Source organism: Poecilia reticulata, chromosome 10, assembly GCF_904066995.2.
Source record: "Poecilia reticulata chromosome 10, P_reticulata-male-v2, whole genome shotgun sequence".
Taxonomy (NCBI): Eukaryota; Metazoa; Chordata; class Actinopteri; order Cyprinodontiformes; family Poeciliidae; genus Poecilia; species Poecilia reticulata.
In genome coordinates this window covers 12,109,716-12,131,232 of record NC_088839.1, presented here as the reverse complement: position 1 = coordinate 12,131,232, position 21,517 = coordinate 12,109,716, and the positions used below count along the sequence as shown (strand labels likewise).

The window sequence follows — 21,517 nt, the reverse complement described above, 5'->3', positions numbered from 1 at the left end:
AGAGCTCCAGTCTCAGAGTTTCCCAAACATGGTGCCGTCTTGATTTCAGCACTGCTAGAAGGGAAAGGAGATATCATTCAGACACATGAATCGGTAGTGCATTTAATTTTTTCTTATTTCATTGACTTCTGACCTCACGTTTACATTTCAGGTCTACAAGCCACAGGGAAATAGATTGAATAATGATTCATGTTCACTGGCTACATACATTTCTGTTAATTCCCTGATAATGCTGGATATTTAACGCCCACTTCAGCTGTCAATAGCAATAAGGGGCCAATCTTATTACACCTAGTAAATATTGTGAAGACATTATTTGTTTTCACTTTCACGCTCAGCCTGTGTTTAAAGCTTTTGACGTTGCAGATTTACAGCAAGAAAAGAATTAAGAAAAAAATATATATTTTTACTCTTTTTTTTAAATCATTCTTAATATGCCTATGCTGTGCTGTGATATTAATGGTCGCTGCACCAAAACCACATGTCTGCTGCAGCATTAGAGGGGACTCACAGAAGATGTTTGTAAAACATTGTAGGTTCAGTGATCTAATCAGAATGTGAAGTAAATGAGTCACTGGGATTTGTAACCAAATCTGGTTACATTTTCACTTTGTCTTATTCAAAGACAAAGTGAAGAGAATAGATTCATTTGTTTAAAAACTGAGTAATTGTGGAGGGTAAAAATGGAACATGTCATAAGAACGTCAATGCAAAGTCAAAAGAAAATTGAACAAAATAGTTGTGCTTCAGTTGGCTGATAAAAGTGTAAATACCTGATAAATGGTAAGGTAAAGAATTGCAATTAAATAATAAATGACTTGAGGTCTCTGCACTGACATCTGCTGGCGTTACATGAGAATGCAGAGCTCCACCTGGATCGATTTTGGGGCCACTTTTATTAGTGAATTTTGCTCAAGTTTGTTTTCTATGAGAAATGTTTCTTTACTAATGACTGAAACTGATGTAGGTCTTGAAGGTGTTTCCAATTCTAATATAAACACGTATATTGAGTCTACCTTTAGTCCACCTTTCACTGAATGTGGAGAGGTTTGGTAATAGAGTTGCTGTTGAGTTCACCAAGTGCGGTTTTGTGCAAAAATACTCAGAACAGAAATTTAGCTCATGACTGTTTCCTGTTTATAGTGCTTCAAGGAGACAAAAAGTAGCAGATGTATAAATTAATTAGTGACTACATCAAATTTACCAACCCTCAGTTGGTTGTGTAGACTCACATCCACTGAAGCGGTTCTGAATACGAGCTGGCCACAGAAATGTTTAATTGATTCTTTATTTATCAGATTTGTTGCTGACTCATTTCTCAACACTGTTTGCTAAGTAATAATCATCAACATTTGTCAGAGGTTGATGGTTAACTGACAGTAAGATCATCACTCATAATCTCGAAATCACTAATCTCTCTGAGCAACAGAAGCTTCACATATGAATCACTCAAGCAAAGTGCAAAACCATCACCTTTGATAAATGTTCTAAAGTACAAATGAAGTCTTCTTTGACTTGAGAAAGAGACACATTTTGAAAGGTGTGATTGAAAACAGCTAAAATGTAGCAGTTGAGAGGAAAGCACCTGATTTCTCAAACCAGCCTGGTCTCTGCTTTCATTTTCGCTACTCTGTCCCAGGCAGACACAGCCACATATTAGAAACGAGGAGGAGAAGGTAGTACGCTTCTCTTTTCCACCAGTGTTGAGTAGTTTGCAGGTACACTATTACACTTAGAAATAGTGATTAGATAAAGATGAAATTTACTTTTAGCAGCAGCAGAATAAAACCAACTGATTCATGCTGATGCCATTTTGAGTCACCTCTTGTTTCACATCATCTCTTCTGAGTGAAGTTAAAGTCTGCATGAAGTAAGTTCATACTCAGGGCACACACGAGAGGGATTCAAATAAATCACAAAAATATTACTAACACAGAATATAAAATGGTTTGGTGTGTTTCCGGCCTCTATGGAAGAACCAAATCTGGTTACATTTTGGACACTAGAGTGTCCTGACATTGTCTGTGGTTCTCTTTTGCCCAACCCCCCTTCAGCTCTGCTGGCGTCTCTCCCCCGCTTACTGGAATGGACTCCTGACGCGACAGAAATAGAGCAGGCCAGCTCTTACAGCTGCACTGTGTGATAACCAAACTGCAAAGCTCCCACGCAAATTTCAAACCATCAAAGTCGCCGTGGAAACGTGTCAATCTTGCGGGTTTTTTTAAGCACTTGTCCGGTCTCTTTAAGTCATAAATGAAACGGTGGACGAGACTCACTTTCCATTCATCTGGATGCGTGCGTAAAATCACAACAACAAAAAAGTGCACAACTAATCAGTTTGGTTTCTGTTTGGTTTTTGTCAAGTAATTTCATTGAGGAGCAAAGTTGCGCTATTATGCACAAAACTGCACGGTTTGCGACTGCGGCGCATGGAGTGCGTCAGAGGACACGTAACGGGGCATGCCCGAATCTGACAGGCCTGGTCGCAGAGGAGGGGCGGGAGACACAGCGGCTTTTTGCTATAGGAGGCAGCAGGACCACCGTACTCCAGCGCCGACTACTCCTGCACAGCCAAGGTAAGCCCCTTGTGTCCTACTTGGAGCCTATATATTGCGTCAGGTCTCTGCCAGCTTGGTTTAACGCGAGGTTTGCTGCGTTAGAATTCGCAGGAGAAGTTTGCTGATGCTTAATTTGTGCATATATGCGTGCGTGTGTACGAGAGAAAGAGAGAGAGAGAGAGAGAGTGAGTGAGTGAGTGTGTCTGTCTTGCTGCAAAGATGAAAGCACTTCTAGAGAATCGGAAATAAAGAAAACTAAATGAGTAAAATGGAAAAGTTGAAATTATTTCACCAAACCAGACAGCTTAAGTTTTTTTTTTTCTTGTGCTGTGTGAGGTACAGAGAAGGGTGTGGCCCTTTATTTATAGAGCCCCAGTGCCCCTTCAGACACTGATTGTGATATTAAGTTAAACGCCTCCTGCTATTTTTGGGAAAGCGTCACAGCTGTCCTGCCGCAAACACTGAGCATTTAAAACCAGGAGAGTGTGTTTCATTCCTTTTATTTACAAACATGTCAGGCATACTGTTTGCATTGTATTTCGCTTGCATGCAAACTCATTAGTTTCTGTCATTTGCATTAAGAACGTTGAAACTAAATTCTCCATGAGATTTTTGAACGAATCCTTTTAAAGGTTGATGCATGGCAGAGTGTGGCAAGTCAATTTCCCTGCAGGTTTATTTAATGTAGTTTCCATGCAGTGAATCAGTTCAGCTGCAGACACTTATTTACCTGTTCATCTTTTTCAAATTGATGTAATTACAGGAGGTGCAAAACAGGCCTGACACTAAAAGGGAACGTTATGATATGTCTTTGCATCATAATGACTTGCACATTCAAGGGCTACTGTCCAATTCAAAATGACACTGATGGTGCTTTTTAGTCAGCATTATTTTCTCTCTCTCTTCCTCTCTCTCTCTCTAGAAAGAGATTTTTGAGCAGCAGCGACACAGGAGACCAAATACAGACATGGTGAGTAGACAAAACTGTTCTCGTCACACCTTGTACGAATTTATGTGGCGTTCAATGACAACTGTGACGTGCATTTGTATGTCTCTGCCAGATTTGCACATCGAGACACTGACTTTTGCAGAGGGTCAAATCACTACAGCTTAGACAAACTGGATTGAGGGAGTCTGTGAACAACAATTTAAAAAAATTATTTCAATTGACTTCAAGTGTGGATGCTGACTGGGCCATTTTAATAGTTGAACGCACATTGATTTAATTGTTCGATTGTTGCTTTTGGTTGTATATTCAGAGTCGGTTGGAGTCTCTGCGACAGCGTCAAGTCATGTGCTGCCTCCGACAGACTTTCCTCTAGTAATATAGTCCTCTCGTAATTTTCTCCTTAGCTGCTCCAGTGATGAAACTCTTGTCTCCACAGCATTCACTACAGGGATGATGTGTTCAGGGTGATGTTGAGTGCTAGTTTTCCCCTCACATACAATGTCTGTCAAGTAAGCCAGAAAGTTTTAGTCTCGTCTGACTGGAGCACAGTTTTACCCAAACTTCAGATTGGACATTTCATTGTCATTAGGGCTGATTGGGGTGCATAATTAAAAGCTACACCTCAGCTGTGGATCTCCGCAACTCCTTCAGGGTTGGCTGCTTCTATCCAAGTAAAGGAGGCTGAATACAAATGTTGCTAACACTTCTTAGTTTTTTTTTTACTTGAGAATATTTTTTTAAAACAATGGATCGTTTTCTTTCCGGGTCACAGCTGTGTCCTGCTTTACGCTGATCTATCTCATAAAAATACCAATGAAACACTTCAAGTTTTGTGATTGATATTGTCGTTATCAATTCCACATGAAACTGTGGAGGAGATCTTGTGTCTGCTTGACATGCTCGGTTTTTGTGTACCACTGAATGAAGTGAGGCCGGCCACTGTCACCTGGCACTGTATGAGCCCTCGCCATCATAAAGCCGGCAGTGTAGGGTGTCACTGCCACCTCGTCCCGCATCTCAGACGCAGCAGACGAGACGATTCCAAAGTCGGTGCTCTGACTTTTCTGATGGCGCGCAAACTTTCAAAATCTGCAGAATTTTGATCATTTTAGAAGAAATACCCCCCCCCAAAAAAAAAACAAAAAAAAAAAAACAAGCTACAGTTGCTAAGGCCAGATATTTGGGACCTTGTTGCTATGTGGTTGAAGCTGCTCAGCTGTCGCGCAGAGTGATGGTCGCAGAGCATTTGAGCATGTGCAGGCGGCAGAAGGGAGTACATTCTCGCTGCCTGTCGTAATGCTGCAGCAATCTCCTCAACTGCAGCTGCAGTAAGAACTAAGAGTAAATCAACCTATTTTCTCACAGCTGTCTGTGGACAAAGTGAAGGGCTCAGGGTCAAGAGGGAGCAGAGGTAGATGTACAGTAGGTGTGTCCGTTGTTGTATTGTATTTCAGACCCTTGTAAAGACAGGTGGTCTGTGCGCAACCCGACACCTGCCGCATGTAGACGCATACTTTAGCATCGCTCTGCACACGAGTGGGTGGCTCCTGCTAAACACAGGATTTATTTCTCCTCAAGCTGAGGTCTGAGTGGTTAATTGTTGTAGTTTTGTACTGGTGTCCAGTCACTCTGAGTTTATCATTCTAACTAAGATTCACATATTTTTTGTGTTAAGATTCTAAAAAAATGTAAAGGGGCGTACTTTCTTGACATGATTGTATGTCGGTAGAGCCTTGAAAAGTTTTCATTTTCCTTGACCTTTCCCATAGTTTGTCAAGGTTAACCACAACTTCAGTAAATTGAATTTGGAATTTTATGAGGTCCACAAACAAGTGCACAGTTGTGAAGTCAGATGAAAATGATTAAAGTTTTGACAATACTATTTAAAGTACATTTGTATAGGAAAATGGGTTGTGCATTAATATAAAGACCCTTTACTCAGAAGTGCATTGACTTGTTTCTAATTTAATCTAAATGTAAATGCAGCTGATCTGTGAAAGCTTCAGAGGTTGTTTAGATAAAAATAGAGAACAAACAGGAACACATCAGACAGGTCATAGACAAGGCTTAAAGCAAATTATCAAACATTTCATTTTGGGATCTATCAGAGCATTGCTCAGTTCATCCATGCCTATACCAATTTAACCCTTACCGGGTTGCGGAGGGCTTCAGTATTCAATGGCAGAGAGAGATGGAGTATGAAAAACCAAGACAATCAAGAGGATCACGCTGACTCTTGAGAGGCTCCACAGATCCATAGCTCAGGTGGAAGAATATGTCGGCATGACAACTATTTGTAATGCGCTCAACAAATTTGCCGTCCATGGAAGTGTGGAATAAGTCCCATTTGCAGTATGCTACAAGTTGTGTGGAAGATGTTGCAACCAGATGAGACCAAAATTCATCTTTCTGGCCAACATCCAAAGTGCTACATGTGGTGTAAAAATTAGAAATGCACGCTACCCTGAACACACCGGGCCCATAATGAAATATCATGCTGTGGTGGGAATGACTTTTTTTCAGTGGAAGAAGGAAGAAGAATTCATTCTTAATGGTGTTGTTTTTCATACAACTTGTAGCTCTCACTGGGATTTAGCTCAGCTTCTGCCATAAACTGCGTTGATACATATCGGTTAAAAACCATTCAACTCAAAAATAATTAAAAACAAACCTAACAAAGTATACAGAAATGGGGCGATCACACAATGACATAACATGATGCGTTGTAGACGTTCAGCATCCTTAACGTAACGTGACTCTTTTTTCTCTTGCTTCAATAAAAATATCTCGGTTTCATTTTATTTTTCAAACAGGTGTTCAGAGGTACAATATCTGATGTTCCGGACTTTGATCCCAGCGTTGATGCTGAGACTCTGTACAATGCCATGAAAGGCATTGGTGAGTTCCTCATTCCTCTGTAACTCATGATCAGGATGATATATGTTATCTTTACTCCATCCTAGCTCGGTGAATAAACTAAAAAAAAAAGCTGCTTTGTGCTCTTCAGGCAGTGACAAGGAAACGATCTTGGACCTGATCACCTCTCGGAGTAACGCACAGAGGCAAGAAGTCATCACAGCGTACAAATGCAGCTTTGGGCAGGTGCACAAAAGATTCACACGGGACTTTTATGTTCCAGTCCCAAACGCTTTTCTCAACCTGCAACATCCTTTTTGTCTCCTCAGGATCTGATTGAAGATCTGAAATATGAGCTCACTGGAAAATTTGAGCGTCTCATCGTGAGTCTGATGAGAACCCCTCCGTACCATGACGCTAAGGAAATCCATGATGCAGTCAAAGTATGTCATTTACTCTCCTTCTGGTAATTATTCGAAGGAGCCCTTGCTCCACGTTCACCCTCGTGCTCTCCTTCAGGGAGCTGGAACAAACGAGAGATGCCTGATAGAAGTCCTGGCGTCCAGAAATAACAAACAGATACAAGACATGGTGGCGGCCTACAAGGACGGTAAGACATGAAGGACATTTGGATTTTAAGAGATTATTTATTTATTTTTTTTTCATTTGCCAGTATTTCATTTTGTATTATCTCCAGCCTATGGCAGGGACATAGAGGAGGATGTTATTGCGGACACATCGGGTCACTTTAAGAAGATGCTGGTTGTTCTGCTTCAGGTTAGTCGAGTGAAGAGACCCGACGCAGACGTTGCGTTAATGTCTTTACAGCCCAGATGATCAGCAGTGAGTTAATTTGATGTCATGTTTTCAGGGGACCAGAGATGAATCAGGAGTGGTGGACGCAGACCTGGTGCAGCAGGACGCACAAGTGAGAATAATTATGCAGACGATGCAGGTTTAGGTTATTCAGGCTTTCAGTTAATTCAAATACTTTTCATTTAGCAAAAAAGAAAACATTTGCACTCAAATACGCAGTTGTGTAAAGTATGGCTGAAGCAGTAGTTGTAAATTACAGTTTTAGTTTGTTGTATGTAGTTTAGATTTTGTTGGTCTCTCTTTTTAAAAAAAACAAGGTTGGATTCCACCAAACTAACTTTTTGGATTCCTTGGGTTTTGGCTTCGTTTCATGTTGCATCGTCAGCATCATCTTTCTCAAACATAAAGTGAATTTGAGCTCTAGAATCTTATCATGTTTGCATTAGTTTTAGAGATCGAGGGACGCTAGAGTAAATAATAGGCAGCTAAAAATCAAGCTTTCTATGATTCTGACGCTAATTTATAAATGTTAGGGTTTTTTTTGGAGTCGGTGCTATGAGGCTGTGTCTCTAATAGCAGCCTCTGCCTTCCTAAAAACGTTTGTGGAGCACACCAGCTGAATTATGAGCAATACAAAGATACATTGTCAAAGAAATGTTTGTTTTCAAGATGCTACATTATAGTATGTTGTTCTGAAATATTGTAATTATTTCTTTATAGATCTCTCGGAGATAATGCCATATAACATCTATAGCTAAGATTCTTGTCTGGTTCTGTTATCGATAATAGACATTACCATTTACATAATATAATATATTATGTCTATGCTCTCACCTTTGTGTAGGACCTGTACGCTGCTGGAGAGGAGAAGTGGGGGACGGACGAAGCAACATTCATCATGATCCTAGGAAATCGCAGTGTGACCCACCTTCGCATGGGTGAGTCCAGTTCATGTGAAGATTAGCATGGCGGTGAGGCATCCAGTACATTCCCAGTGTGACCTCAAGCCTCTGTGGCAGTAAAAACCTCAGCGGTTTGGTGTAGAACCTGGAAACTTTTTCACAGGTTCTGGTCCTGCTGGATGTTTCTAAAAACTTAAACGAATGCATGTGTGGGACAGATGAGAGAGAAGTATTTACCGTATTTTCCGGACTATAGAGCGCACCTTACGATAAAACGCATCTACTAAGATTTTTTTCTTTAAATTAGAAATGTAAATATACGGTATATCTGCCGCTCTCGGTTTTCCAAAAGGACACTCCTGGATTTATTAAGGACGCAGCCCTGTGTCTCCAACGCCGAACCATGGATTCGTTCATGCCGAGTTTACGTGCAGCAGCTCTATTTCCCTCCTGTACCAGATTGATAGTCCTCAACTTAAAAGCTGCATCATCCATCCATTTTCTGCCGCTTATCCGGGGTTGGGTCACGGGGGCAGCAGCTCCAGAAGGGAGGCCCAGACTTCCCTCTCCCCAGCCACTTCTTCCAGCTCCTCCGGGAGAATCCCAAGGCGTTCCCAGGCCAGCCGAGAGACATAGTCCCTCCAGCGTGTCCTGGGTCTTCCCCGAGGCCTCCTCCCGGTGGGACGTGCCTGGAACACCTCACCAGGGAGGCGTCCAGGAGGCATCCTGACCAGATGCCCGAGCCACCTCAACTGGCTCCTCTCGACTTGGAGGAGCAGCGGCTCTACTCTGAGTCCCTCCCGGATGACAGAGCTTCTCACCCTATCTTTAAGGGAGAGCCCAGCCACCCTGCGGAGGAAACCCATTTCGGCCGCTTGTACCCGTGATCTCGTTCTTTCGGTCTTGACCCAAAGCTCATGACCATAGATGAGGGTGGGTACGTAGGTCGACCGGTTAATCGAGAGCTTCGCTTTTTGACTCAGCTCTCTCTTCACCACGAGGGCCCGGACAACGCCCGCTTCACGGCAGACGCTGCCCCAATCCGCCTGTTGATCTCCCGCTCCCTTCTTCCCTCATTCGTGAACAAGATCCCCAGATACTTAAACTCCTCCACTTGAGGCAGGACGACATCATCATCATCATATGAGTTTGAAAACATTCCTCCGTCGTGCCTGCTGCTAGCATGTGCTTGTTCTAAATGAAAATTAGCGCTTTCTTCTTTGTTTTCCAATTTGACTTCCAATGATTCACTTCCTGCTACAGAGCCCCCTGGTGGTTGAAGAAAAATCCACAGAAAAGCCACACCGGGTTATAAGCTTTATGGTTCAAATCGTGGGAAAAAAATAGCGGCTTATAGTACGAAAAATACGATGACGTTTAAGAAAGCTGCATTAAAAGCAAATAACTGTTAAATATGTATTATTAGCAAGATCTCTGTAAATGAGTGAAAGTTCTGCTGGTTCGGTAATGTCATATTCCTGTGTTTAATGGTCTGACGACGCAGAGATTGAACTCTGTGGCCAAAATGACAAATTAATTTAGATGAGTTGAAATGATTTTGACAAGTGTCAGATAAGGTTGTGGTATCGTCAAGCTGTAGGGAAACTTTGTTTGTATTGGACTGAATATAAAACTGGGACTTCCTGCTTTTTTCAACTTCACTTAAACTCAACAACTAGATGGTTAAAAGTTTGACGTAGCTGAGTGTTTCCAACATGACAGTGGTCCCAAACCTACATCAAAACTGGTTTTCTGTTTCTTAACATTACAGCTTGTCTCAACCCAAAAGAAAAATGAAGGCTCATGCTTCAAATCTTGGTCCATACCAGTTTAACCAATTTAAATAAGATCATCCTATTTCGAAAAGGAAATTCGGATGTCCAGCCAGAATCGTGCTACTGACTAATGGACATTGTTGTGGAAAAAATATTAATCGCCAAGCACTGTCAGGTGAAATTACTCGATCGGGTTTATTCAGATGCACAATACAGAGAGCTTGTAAGACAATAAGTAATGAAGCAGTTCTGAATGAAAAGCTCCCCCAGGGAGAGACAACGCATGAGTTTTATACCAAAGATCCAAAACTAGGGGAGAGACGGTCTGGTTCTCATGCAGCTGCAGAAAAACAACTCCCAACCTTGTACATGTAACCCAAATAGCTTCATTTGGTGAGAGTTCACAAGCATTAAGAACAAAGATATAGCAATACAACCAGCAGGTACTACCTTGTAATAATTTGTCCACCACAACATTTATTGAAATTTTACTGGATAGTACATGTTCATATTTGAGACAATGTGCACAGTTATAACCAAGAATGAGAGAAAATCCTGAGGAATTCAAGCTGAAGCTAAAGTATGTTGAATAAAAGTTGTTTGCTGCATCATCATTCCTCAGAATGTTTAAAAGAAATCACTAAAATTCCATCAGAAGCAAAAAAAAAACCCCAAAGAAACTAAATATTAAGTTTAAAGTGATCTACTACCTCACATTAAAATATGTTGTCTTGTTTATTTTTCTGTTCAGTTTTTGATGAATATGAGAAAATTTCCGAGATGTCCATCGAGGATAGCATTAAGAACGAGCTGTCTGGAGACTTTGAAAGGCTCATGCTGGCTGTTGGTAGGAAACACTTCAGAGTTACTGTAACAAATGAAGCTACGGCGTTGTTTACGTAACCCAGCCCCTGATACTTGTGATTTTTTCACAGTCCAGTGCATAAGGAGCGTTCCCATGTTCTTTGCCAAACGTCTCTACAAATCAATGAAGGTAGGAGCACGTAGCCATTTCATTTGCCTATGCAGGTATAGCTACAGTTTTTATTTTTTTTATTTAAACTGATTTAAATTTGAAAAATGTTTAATATTTTATTTTAAACATTACCACAGATATTCTTTTTCTTTCTCTTTTAGGGCCTCGGCACAGCTGATAATACTCTCATCCGCATCATGATTTCTCGCTCTGAAATTGACATGCTGGACATCCGGGAGTGTTTCCGTCTCAGATACGAGAAGTCGCTTTACAACATGATAAAGGTCAGGAAATTACAAGAAGTAAAACATTTTAAATGCATTGTTTGTGGAATGTAGGTCATCTGAAACGTTAGCTTGTCTCTTGTGTGTGTGAATCAGGACGACACGTCGGGCGATTACAAGAGGACTCTGCTTAACCTGTGTGGAGGGGATGATGAGTAAGTTTTGTCCTCGCTGCAGATGGCAGAAATAACCAGTAGAGGGTGCTAGAGTACAAACTCTGTTACTGATTTTTTTTTTTTCCCCAGAGTGCATAAAACTGTAGCAGCTGTACAAAATGGGCGCAACATGTCCTCATATTAACGCTGCAGGCACAAGTAAAAATCTTGTTAGTGAAGCTAATGCGTTGTGTGTAGGAGTGACTTTATTTGACGACATCTGAATCTTCCAAAAAGTGTAGCGAAGCAGGAGGTTTTGACTTTGCTGAGTGTACAATGTTGTGTCAAACTGATTGTTGCAGCTTAGCTGGAGAGTTCTTCCCCGAAGCTGCTCAGATAGCCTACAAGATGTGGGAATTAAGTGCCATGACCAAAGTGCAGGTTTGGATCCCATCTGCTCTTTAGATGTGTCGTTGCATGTTAACCTGGAATCTTAAAATACCTGCTGGCTCCTCAGTAATCTGCTTCTAGCTGAGCTCATGCCGTGGCCATGTGAGCACAGGGATGGCTTTGTTTAACTTTGGATATGATGAGAATGCTGTTCCCGCCCCCAACACACAGCTAGTTCTTGTTTGTAATCTGCTCTCCAGACCCTCCATGTGCAGATCAATGCAGCACAGAGGACGAACGTCAGGAAGGTCTCGGCATAAACAAAAGGCTGTCTCACTAACGCTTTGACTCCCAGCTGTTTCTCGAGTCCACCAACATTTTCGTTGTCGGTGTTGCTGTGAATTTTGACTTCATAAGGTCACCGGCCCCCCTCAAATGTCAGGGGTTGGTTATCATATGGCTCAGACTTCACCACAATCAGTTAAATAATCTCTGCACAGCAAACTATAATGTGAAAATTTTCCCTTTTGCTTGTTCTGCTGACCTCTTTATTTTATTTTTTTTTATTTTCTTCAAAGCATGCGAATACCAATCACAACCACTAGTGTGTGCATCAGATCTGTCCCAGTTTGATTATCTTCTTCTCTCTATCGATTATCGTTCTTCTAATTTTGTAATTTCCACTTGCTCAGCTGAGGTCCACAGTCCGCCCTGCGCCTGATTTCGACCCTGCAGCCGATGCACAAGCTTTGAGGAAAGCCATGAAGGGTTTTGGTATGCATCTTTCATTACTGCTCTGAAGCTTCCGCACACTCACCAGTAGAGAAATGCCATATTGCTTCAAGGCTCACTTGTACCATTCTTTTTCCAGAGTCGAATATTGTTACAACAAAACGTCAGCCTTTAAAAGTAAATAAATAAATAAATAAATAAATGGGAGCCCAGGTTGGAATTGAAATTTTTCTTTTTCACACAGGGTCAAAATTATACACACAGTAAGTAAGTAATTAAATGACCCTTAGCCAGTAACACTTAAGCTTCAAGGATTTGGTTGCTATTTTAATTTAAGTTAGTGAATTAAACTTGGAACTTAAAAAAAAAAAGACCAACTGTAAAGCATGGGATGTGCCGCAGGAAACTTACCACTTTAAATGTCCTTTGCCACTTCTGATGACTGGTGAAAAAGTCAGCCTGAAGTGTTGAAATGCATCTTTCTGATGGGAATTTAAGAAAACTTTACTAGGGAAGCCACAAAAAACCTAAAACAAAAACTTGCTCATGCAAATGTTTTGTTTGGTAAAAAAAAAAAAAAGAAAAAATCACCAAAGATGTCCATATTGTGCTTAGGTAGATTTCCACGTGCACAATAATGTGACTTTTGAAGTTTTCTTTGTATTTTGTGTAAAGCAAATGTTTTTTCCTCTTGCTTAAAAACAGGAACGGATGAGGATGCGATCATTGACATCGTTGCACAAAGAAGCAATGCCCAGAGGCAGGAAATCAGACAGGCCTTCAAATCCCTGCTGGGAAGGGTGAGAGAAACAGATGTTTAAAAAAAAAAAAAAATAGAACAAAAATAATCTAGAAAGGACACAATGGATAGATATAAAAGATATACAGCCACTCCTGGGGTGTAAAGCTTATTAGTTATAAAAGTGTTTGTATTCACTGTGTTCGACCCTCTTCTAGGACTTGATGAAGGACCTGAAGTCTGAGCTGTCAAAGAACTTGGAGCGGCTAATTATTGGGCTCATGCTGACCCCAGCAGAGTTTGATGCCAAAATGATGAAAAAGGCAATGGAGGTAATAATATGGGTGGACACAAAGCATTTAATGATCTCTTCTATTTGCATGTGGGACTTAGCATATTTTTTTTGTATCTCTTGTACAGACAAGATGCTCATGGATGAACTATATCTCTCCATAGATCCATTTATCCATCTATATGTCAATGTTGTTTTCTTAAATATGCTGGGCTGGATTGTGTGCAGTTAAAAGATAAATGTTGACACCAACACACAATTTGAATCAAATCATGGGAACCTCTCCTGCTGGCACTTTGTTTTATCTATGCAGTTTTTTTAATCACTTCAAATTAAACTCAAACTCAAAAGGGAAATGAAATGACTTGTAAAAATATTTACACCGTCAGCCCTCCAGCAACTACTGTATGACCCTTCGGATTTAGTGGAACCCGTGGTAAAGATGCATAAAAGCTTTAAAACGTGTCAGTGTATTATTTCAGAATAATTCTATCACACTGAAAATTTTAGAAAAATCAACCATTTAATTTGACTTTCTGATTTGCATTGTAGTGTAATGAACAATTCACAATTCCAAACGGCTCTCATACAATAAATTGAGCCTTTTTTGTATTTTATGTTTTACCTGTAAACGTTTTTCTTTCTTTAGATATAAAAACTTAAATGCGCCCATTTTTTTCTACTTTTCGAATTGGGAAACATAAGAGAACATGCTGTTCAAGTAAGGAGATGTGTGTTGATCACCACATGTAATTAGGAAATGGCTCCAAGAAAATAGCTGCTTTGCCTATTGCATTTCACAGCAATAATTGTACGGTTCAATAAAACCTGAACTGAGATCATAAATGTTGCAACCGCTCACATTGAGAAGGATGGTAATGGAGTAAAAAAAAGTCCAATTTTCTGTTTTTAGCAGAAAAGAGTGGTAGGTTGCAATCATCAGGTGAGGACAACCAGCTATTTGGAGACTTTCATGCACATTTTCACCTGGGATGACAGTATTTAAGGAGATGACTTTCTTTCAAAATTGTAGTTTATAGATTGTCTACCTTTGAATTTGACTATAATGAAAAACCTAACTTTGGCAGCATAAGAAGACTTTATAATTCTTTCATAAATTGGTGTGGGTGTAACAGAGGATTAAAGCTGGTGTGAGAATATTGTGGCCATTACACAGGAAGTATTTGATAACCAAACTAGCTTATTAGTGTTTACACTCTTGAGTTGCTCCACTATTTTTTTTTCTCCGTTCACTTTTCGCCACTTAACCATTTCTCTTTCTTGTGAGCGAGCAAGCAATATTGCAGTAAAATAAAACAAAAAAACTTTAAACTTCTGAAATAACATGATGGGAATTTATTAAAACCATATACTGTTGAAAACATTGCTTTGATACTGATGACCACATCATGCCTCCTGGCCTCTGTGTGTGACATTTTTTAAAAGTGGTTATTGCAAGACACACAATCCATGTTTTAACAGTCCTTCGTCAGCCAACATCCAGGAAAATTTTAGCTTGTATAGAAACATGTTAGAGATGTTGGTGCTGCTAGAAGCCTGTCAGTTAATATCAACTTGAACAAGTAAACTTTGTTACGTGGACCTTATTCCTGCAAAAACATTTCAAATGCTGCTCCTGGCTAATTGGCTCCAACCCCAAAAACACAAGGTTTGTGCTACTTTTCTGTCATGTTTCAGCTTCTACAGTTCAATGGTTGTGGCCATGTTTCATTTATTTCTTTCTTCTTGGTAATTTCTGAGATTCCACAGATAACTGGACGGCTGAAGTTGTGATTTTGTGGTATCTGAAAAATTTTTCCCATTATGCCCAGTCAGTCAGCAAAACTGTAGCACATTGTCCTGTGCTTGTAACACATATTCACAGTTTGTTTGACACCACCAGATGCAGTACTTTTTAGAGGAGCGTTTCCTGCTGTCGTCTTTGTCATTTTGTAAAATATACCCAGCATGGTTTACTTTTGAAAAGCTACACAGTCGCCATAAGTGGCAAGAATCATGTGTTTAGGGACTTGTTCACTTTACAATCAATCTAGGAACATGACGCAAACACTACAAGACTTTTAGTTTTTTAAAGTCGAGGAAAACTAACTGGGGTTCAATCTGTGTGTCTTTTTACATTTAAAAAAGCAATAAGCTTTGATTCATCAGCCTAAAAACATGAAGGTTGCTCTTTAGCACAGCGGTGTCGATTCCTCTCCTATGTCTTTTGCACTTTTGTAGTTTTGGTCATTGCAAAACTCAATTTTTCCGGTACAAAATGTAAGGTATAGCCATTTGAGAGCTAACAATTATAGCTATGGAAAACCGATAAATATCATGCACCACTAAAACGTTCATGAGAGCTTTTTAGGTTGTGACCATAATCTCTATATTTTCCATAATTTCCAAAAGGAGCATCGGGATCAATGGAAATATCCCATAATATAAGATCTTCGTAAAATAATAAACCATTTAACTTAAAAAAATACTACTAATAGGACAAATAAATATGTACACAATGAATAAATGCATAGCCATAGAATAATTTGTTTTCCATGTATGATAATTAGGATGAACTATCTGTGTTTGGCTACAAACAGAAGTTTAACTTGGCTAAAAGATGAATGTCAGTGTCTAAAGACTAGATCCCCATGTGCTTTCCTTCTAGATACAAGAACTTGGTGACAATTTTGTGAAAATTTAGCTTTTTGTGTGTGTGTAATTTTAACAGGGAGCTGGGACAGATGAGCACGCTCTGATTGAGATCCTAGTTACCAGACAAAACGAGGAAATACAAGCCATGAACGCTGCCTACAGAGAAGGTGAGTCTGGGATTGAAATCAAGATCTAATATCACGCTCTGGATCTGAAAAACTGTACTCCACAGGCTACAAGAAGTCTTTGGAGGACGCCATTCATTCAGACACATCGGGCCACTTCTGTCGCATCCTTGTTTCTCTCGTTCAGGTAACCGTCATAATCATCATGAGAACTCAGTCTGCGTGTAATTTCCACGCCCACTCACTGGCTGAAAGTCTGGTTTGTCTTCTCAGCTCCGCCTGACTCTGGCAGACACAAAGATCTACTTATTCACCTCATTTATTTCCTTCAGAATGTCGTGACATACATTTTTTTTTTTTCTTGCACTGAGGATAACAACGTTTGTGGTTAACTGCTGACATTCAGTAGATCAAAGGTGGGCACATCAAAATTTACATCTGACCTTATTTGCTATGGTCAGGGTGCAAGAGAAGATGGACCTGCAGATGTGGAAAGAGCCTGTGCAGACGCTCAGGTGAAGCAGTTTGTGACTTCATCTCATTTTGTTTTACTCTCTAGAATGCAGACAAATGGATTCAAAGCCTTTTTCTCTCCGGCTCTGTTTTTGTAACAAATCAGGAACTTGCAGATGCATGCAACGCAGAGTCTGATGACATGGAGATGAAGTTCATGAGCATCCTGTGCACCAGGAGCTTCCCACACCTCAGGAGAGGTAAAGATCAAATCTGAATCAATAGCAATGGCCTAGTTGTAAATCTATCTCCAAGCTGGGCGGCGGCTCTGTCCCAGCACTCAGTGATTTTGCTCTTTGTACTCATCACAGTGTTCCAGGAGTTTGTCAAATGCACCAACAAGGACATTGAGCAGATTATCAAGAAGGAAATGTCTGGCGACGTCAAAAACGCCTTTTATGCGATAGGTAACGGCTGCATTGATTCTTAAGTTTCATATTTTGCTTTTGAAAGTGGACTTTGCTGACGTCGTCTGTTCTGTGACGCCTCCCTGGACGTCCCTCATTCTCTGTCGTATGTTCAGTTCGCAGCGTGAAGAACCAGCCGTCTTACTTTGCAGACCGTTTGTATAAAGCCATGAAGGTATTGGTCACACATACAGAATCAATAAGCTGTCAGTGTATCGCTGTTTTTTTTCATTAAATCATATTTTTCAGCATGGGAAATAATTTGCAAGTGGGTGAGGTAGGGTAAGTCATTGGAAACCCCACTGGACCATTAAATGCCTGCTGTTGATTCAATGTTACTGAAACCTTAATTGAATTGAGTTTAAAATAATAACTGTGACGTTCGATCGCTGAGGTGATTCTTTCTTTGTATAGAGAAAGAACAGCTTACTTTGATTAGACAAGGAAAGGCGACATTCAGTCATTCCCCCATTCAAGCGCACATTCAGACGCTGATGGTGTAAAGCTACAGGGTCGTGGCTACAGCTTGTCCTGGGGCACACTGACAGAAACGAGGCTGCCATATGCCGGCGACCACCACCAGTAGGCAAGGCGGGTGAAGGGTAGACGCCTATGTGAAACCAAGAAGCCCCCCTCAATCTCACCGGAGAGCACAGAGACTGACCAAAACAGAGAGGGTGCAACCTTTTGTTTTAGACTTATGGAAGCAAGATTGTTCTTCCTGATGAGCTGTCTTGACCCAAGAAACCACTCATTTCAAACAGCAGTTTAAAGCATGGAGGCCCTGCCATCGCTGTCATGGATCTGTTTAAATAAATCAAAATGCAAAATATTAGATCCCACTGCTTTAGACCAAAGACGAAATGCCCCTGAAGAGGGTGCATTAACAAGACAGTGGTGCCTAACACGCCCATAAATAAACAGTCTTATTTTCTGACCACACATGTTATTGCATTAAGAAATTTGAGCTTGACCCATTACCCATTTCGAAGAAAACTATGCACAAAGTTTGTGCTTTTGTTATTAATATGTAATGTAATCTATTGTGTTGGAACTGTAAAACAATAAACAAGGGGCTAAAGTCTGCAGTTCTCTCGGATTTTCCCAAATAATGTGTATTTAAATGTTCTGCAAATTAGAATAAGCAAAGTATGACTAGTCAGCATGACCTTCTTGTTCTTCAGGGACTTGGTACGGACGACAGAGCCCTGATCCGCATCATGGTGTCCCGTAGCGAGGTTGACCTTTTCAACATTCGCAAAGAGTTCAAAGAAACGCACGACGTCTCCCTCCATGAATTCATCCAGGTAGAGACTATGATTGTAAGTCTAAGTCCTAGACACACTAACACGCTTGCCAAGTTGATTGTGTTCTCATCCTACTTGTGTGTCTGTCTTGTTATTCTGCTGTTTTTTTTTTCTTTGTTGCCTTTTTGTTGCTCTGTGTGAGCATGCATCTGCAGATCCTTCACAGCAGCAGCAGCAGCGTCCTTCAAACGCTGCTGCTGTGGTGAGGTGGTGGGGTACGGTAATCTATAGCTTCCTGCGGTGGACTGCAGGCATGTGGCTACCGCACAGCTGTTTAGGAATTTCCCTAACCCAACTTCCTCTTCGTATCTGCTGTGTGATTGGCTGGCGGCTGCAGAGATAGGAAGTTCCTTAAAGCTGTTCTATAATAACTTACAGATGAAATCACCCTGACACCAATAAAGACTAGCGAACAGATTGCCCTGGATTTGCTTTGACAGAAATATTACCAAGTGCTGCAGCAGAAACATAAATATGAGAGATCACTTTAATTTTCATTTCAATTTCAGTTTTCAAGAGTTGCTTGTATCCACGTTCACTGCTTTAGACATTTCGGGGCTTTTATTTGCAGAGGAAATGCCAATTTGCACACTTTGTCAGAAAGTGTTCATGGTTTAAATGGATGGATAAAAGGAATAGCTTTGAGATATTTACACACTCCAAATAACCTTTGACTTTCATAACTACACATTGATTAAAAAAAATAATTGTTTATCCGGTGAGATCAGAAGAGAGCCTTCATCTCAAGTCGGTGTAAAGTGAAGTGGACACGACAGGAATTTATCTAAGAATCGCATTAAATCGCACAGGGATTTTAAACTGAGATGTCAGCAGGATTGCAGGTGCATAGAGGTGCCAGACAAAACAACCAAGCGACAGAAAATACGTTTATATACATACGTATATTTTGCTTTCAATCAGCAGAAATACAGTTGCAACACAAATGTCTCATTAAGCAAGTGAAATTTCGTTTTGCAATGCTGTACCGTGATGTAGGCATGTGAGGTTTTGTTTTAAGCAGAACTTTATTAATTTGTTAAAACATTTTGCTGCGCAATCAACCACATAATTACAATGTAATTATGCAAATAACACATAGAAACAGTTCTTTCCACACACACACACACACACTTATATATATATATATATATATATATATATATATATTTATAATTTTTTTATTTATTTTTTTTCCACATAGTATTTATATTAGTGTATCTATGGTGGTAGAAAAAGAAGGACTACTTGGAAGAAAGCCCATGCAGGTACATGGATATCATTGAAAGGTAGAATAGAAATAGCTATTTAAATTGGTGTTTAAATACACCATGGTTGTAACACCAGGGCCATTGGTTACAACCATAAAGATGCATGTTTCATCTGTGTATATCTTTTTATTTTTTTACACTTTTTACTTGTTTTGGGTTTTTTTTGCTTGACTTCTGTTACCGTTTTTGACTCGATTATAAAAAGTATTCAAGCAACAAGGCAACTAGAACATGCAGGAGGGAGAGTCAAACGCTAACATCTGTGAACTCTTTTTTTTTTTTTTTTTTTTTTTTTTTTTTTTTTAATGATGAGGTGAAAAAATTATTTCCTTTTTTTTTTTGACTCTTGTTAAAGTTTCCTATATTCAAAGGTGTTCAAGTTTTATTTTCGCTGTAGTTGCTATAAATACCCAGGTGACACTGGTGTGTGACTTCATTTCAGTGGTGAGAACTGCAGCTCTTAGAAAATAACAAAATAACAGTCTACCTTGCCTTTCTGATCCTGCAGCACACATAATTTGACATCTAGCTAGGTTGTGCTGCCTCATCTTTTTTGAACAAGTCAAAAAAATCTCAATATATTGATCATTGAAATCAAAAACTACCTTATAAATAGCACATGAGCACCACTTTTACTGATTTTACCCAATTCTACTGACATTTTGCAGCATTATCCCAAACAAATGTTACTTAATTTCACTCTTCATGCTTTGCCAATGCTTTGTCTACTATGCTAATGAAGATTATTACGCATCTTGGTATGCTGAATGCTTGAAGCGGCTCTAATTGCATGCCAGTCTAACCTGTCTTCTGTCTAATGCTGGTACTATAATTTGACCACTTGGGGCATTTAAAAGGGGATTAAGACTTTCATCCCCTGATGGCCATACAGTCACTGAAAATGTGAAAGGGAAAAAAAAAAAAAACGAAACAAAACACCTGAAATGAAGTCAGTAACAGCCCATTATTGCAATACACATTTTGCACAAAATGAGAAAAATACATCCGCCTGATTTCTTCACACATAAGAAATAAACCGTTATTTTTTTGTGTGTATGTCAAGCACAGAGCAAACTCCCTAAAAGAGGAACTGTACCAATAAAAAGGCCTAAACCTTCACATTACATTGTCAAAAGATAACTACGGTGAAGTTCCAAGTTCATCATCTCAGGGTCAACTGAGTGGAAAGGGTAATTCCACATTTGACTCCTTTGTTTTTATAATTACAACTATTTTAAAGCCTTTGTTTTGCAGTTCTGCTATTAAGTCCAAGGTAAACCCTTTTTTCTCTGTTCCAGCTCGACGATGGCCAAATGTCACCAGATATGCGGTGTGATTTCCTGTAATTGAAACTCCTCCTGTGACTGTGTTTCCCATTCGTTTCAGGGCGATACCTCGGGAGACTACCGTAAAACCCTGCTGATCCTCTGCGGAGGGGAAGATTAAATCCGTCATGTCTCTGCAGCTTTGTCTCACTGGCTCCAGTGGCCGCGGGACAAGCCCGTTCACGCAGCCAAAACAAATGTCGTCAGCGTCGGTCTCTGTTCCTAACTGCTGCCACACCTCAGCCAAACCAAGTGTCCTACTAAACGGTGACCTTTCAGCGTTTCAAGCCAGTTTTTTTGTTTCACGCCTTAGTTACTCCACCTGGGAGGGTGATGTTTGTCTTTTTTAAGTTGTTTACATGGGTGTGGAAATAAGCTTCACATGAAGAATAAAGACTAGTATGTGCTAATGCTGTGCCTTCAGATTGTTGTCCGTCTAATTGTTCTGCCTTGTGATTTTAAATATATCTCCAATAAAACAAGTACCACTAAAAAAAAACAAAAAAACGTCTTTGACTTTGTAATAACAACCCCCCCTTATTTATTTGTTTTC

General features: G+C 40.1%; 1 protein-coding gene across 2 annotated transcripts; it reads left to right on the top strand.

The window, feature by feature from the left end:
• Nucleotides 1–2,430: 2,430 nt before the first annotated feature.
• anxa6 (annexin A6) lies at nucleotides 2,431–21,387 on the top strand. Of its 2 annotated transcripts, none has more exons than XM_008419964.3 (25): nucleotides 2,431–2,576; nucleotides 3,481–3,528; nucleotides 6,321–6,405; nucleotides 6,515–6,609; nucleotides 6,693–6,806; nucleotides 6,883–6,973; nucleotides 7,061–7,140; nucleotides 7,235–7,291; nucleotides 8,024–8,117; nucleotides 10,608–10,703; nucleotides 10,792–10,850; nucleotides 10,994–11,116; nucleotides 11,213–11,271; nucleotides 11,574–11,652; nucleotides 12,294–12,375; nucleotides 13,039–13,133; nucleotides 13,291–13,404; nucleotides 16,096–16,186; nucleotides 16,252–16,331; nucleotides 16,606–16,659; nucleotides 16,764–16,857; nucleotides 16,969–17,064; nucleotides 17,181–17,239; nucleotides 18,249–18,371; nucleotides 21,026–21,387. In XM_008419964.3, the coding sequence occupies exons 2-25, from the start codon at nucleotides 3,526–3,528 to the stop codon at nucleotides 21,083–21,085; spliced, it is 1,983 nt and encodes a 660-aa protein (XP_008418186.1). In that variant the 5' UTR covers nucleotides 2,431–2,576; nucleotides 3,481–3,525; the 3' UTR covers nucleotides 21,086–21,387. The 2 variants fall into 2 exon arrangements, with proteins under 2 accessions (XP_008418186.1, XP_008418185.1); XM_008419963.3 differs by having other exon boundaries at nucleotides 18,249–18,386.
• Nucleotides 21,388–21,517: the final 130 nt, after the last annotated feature.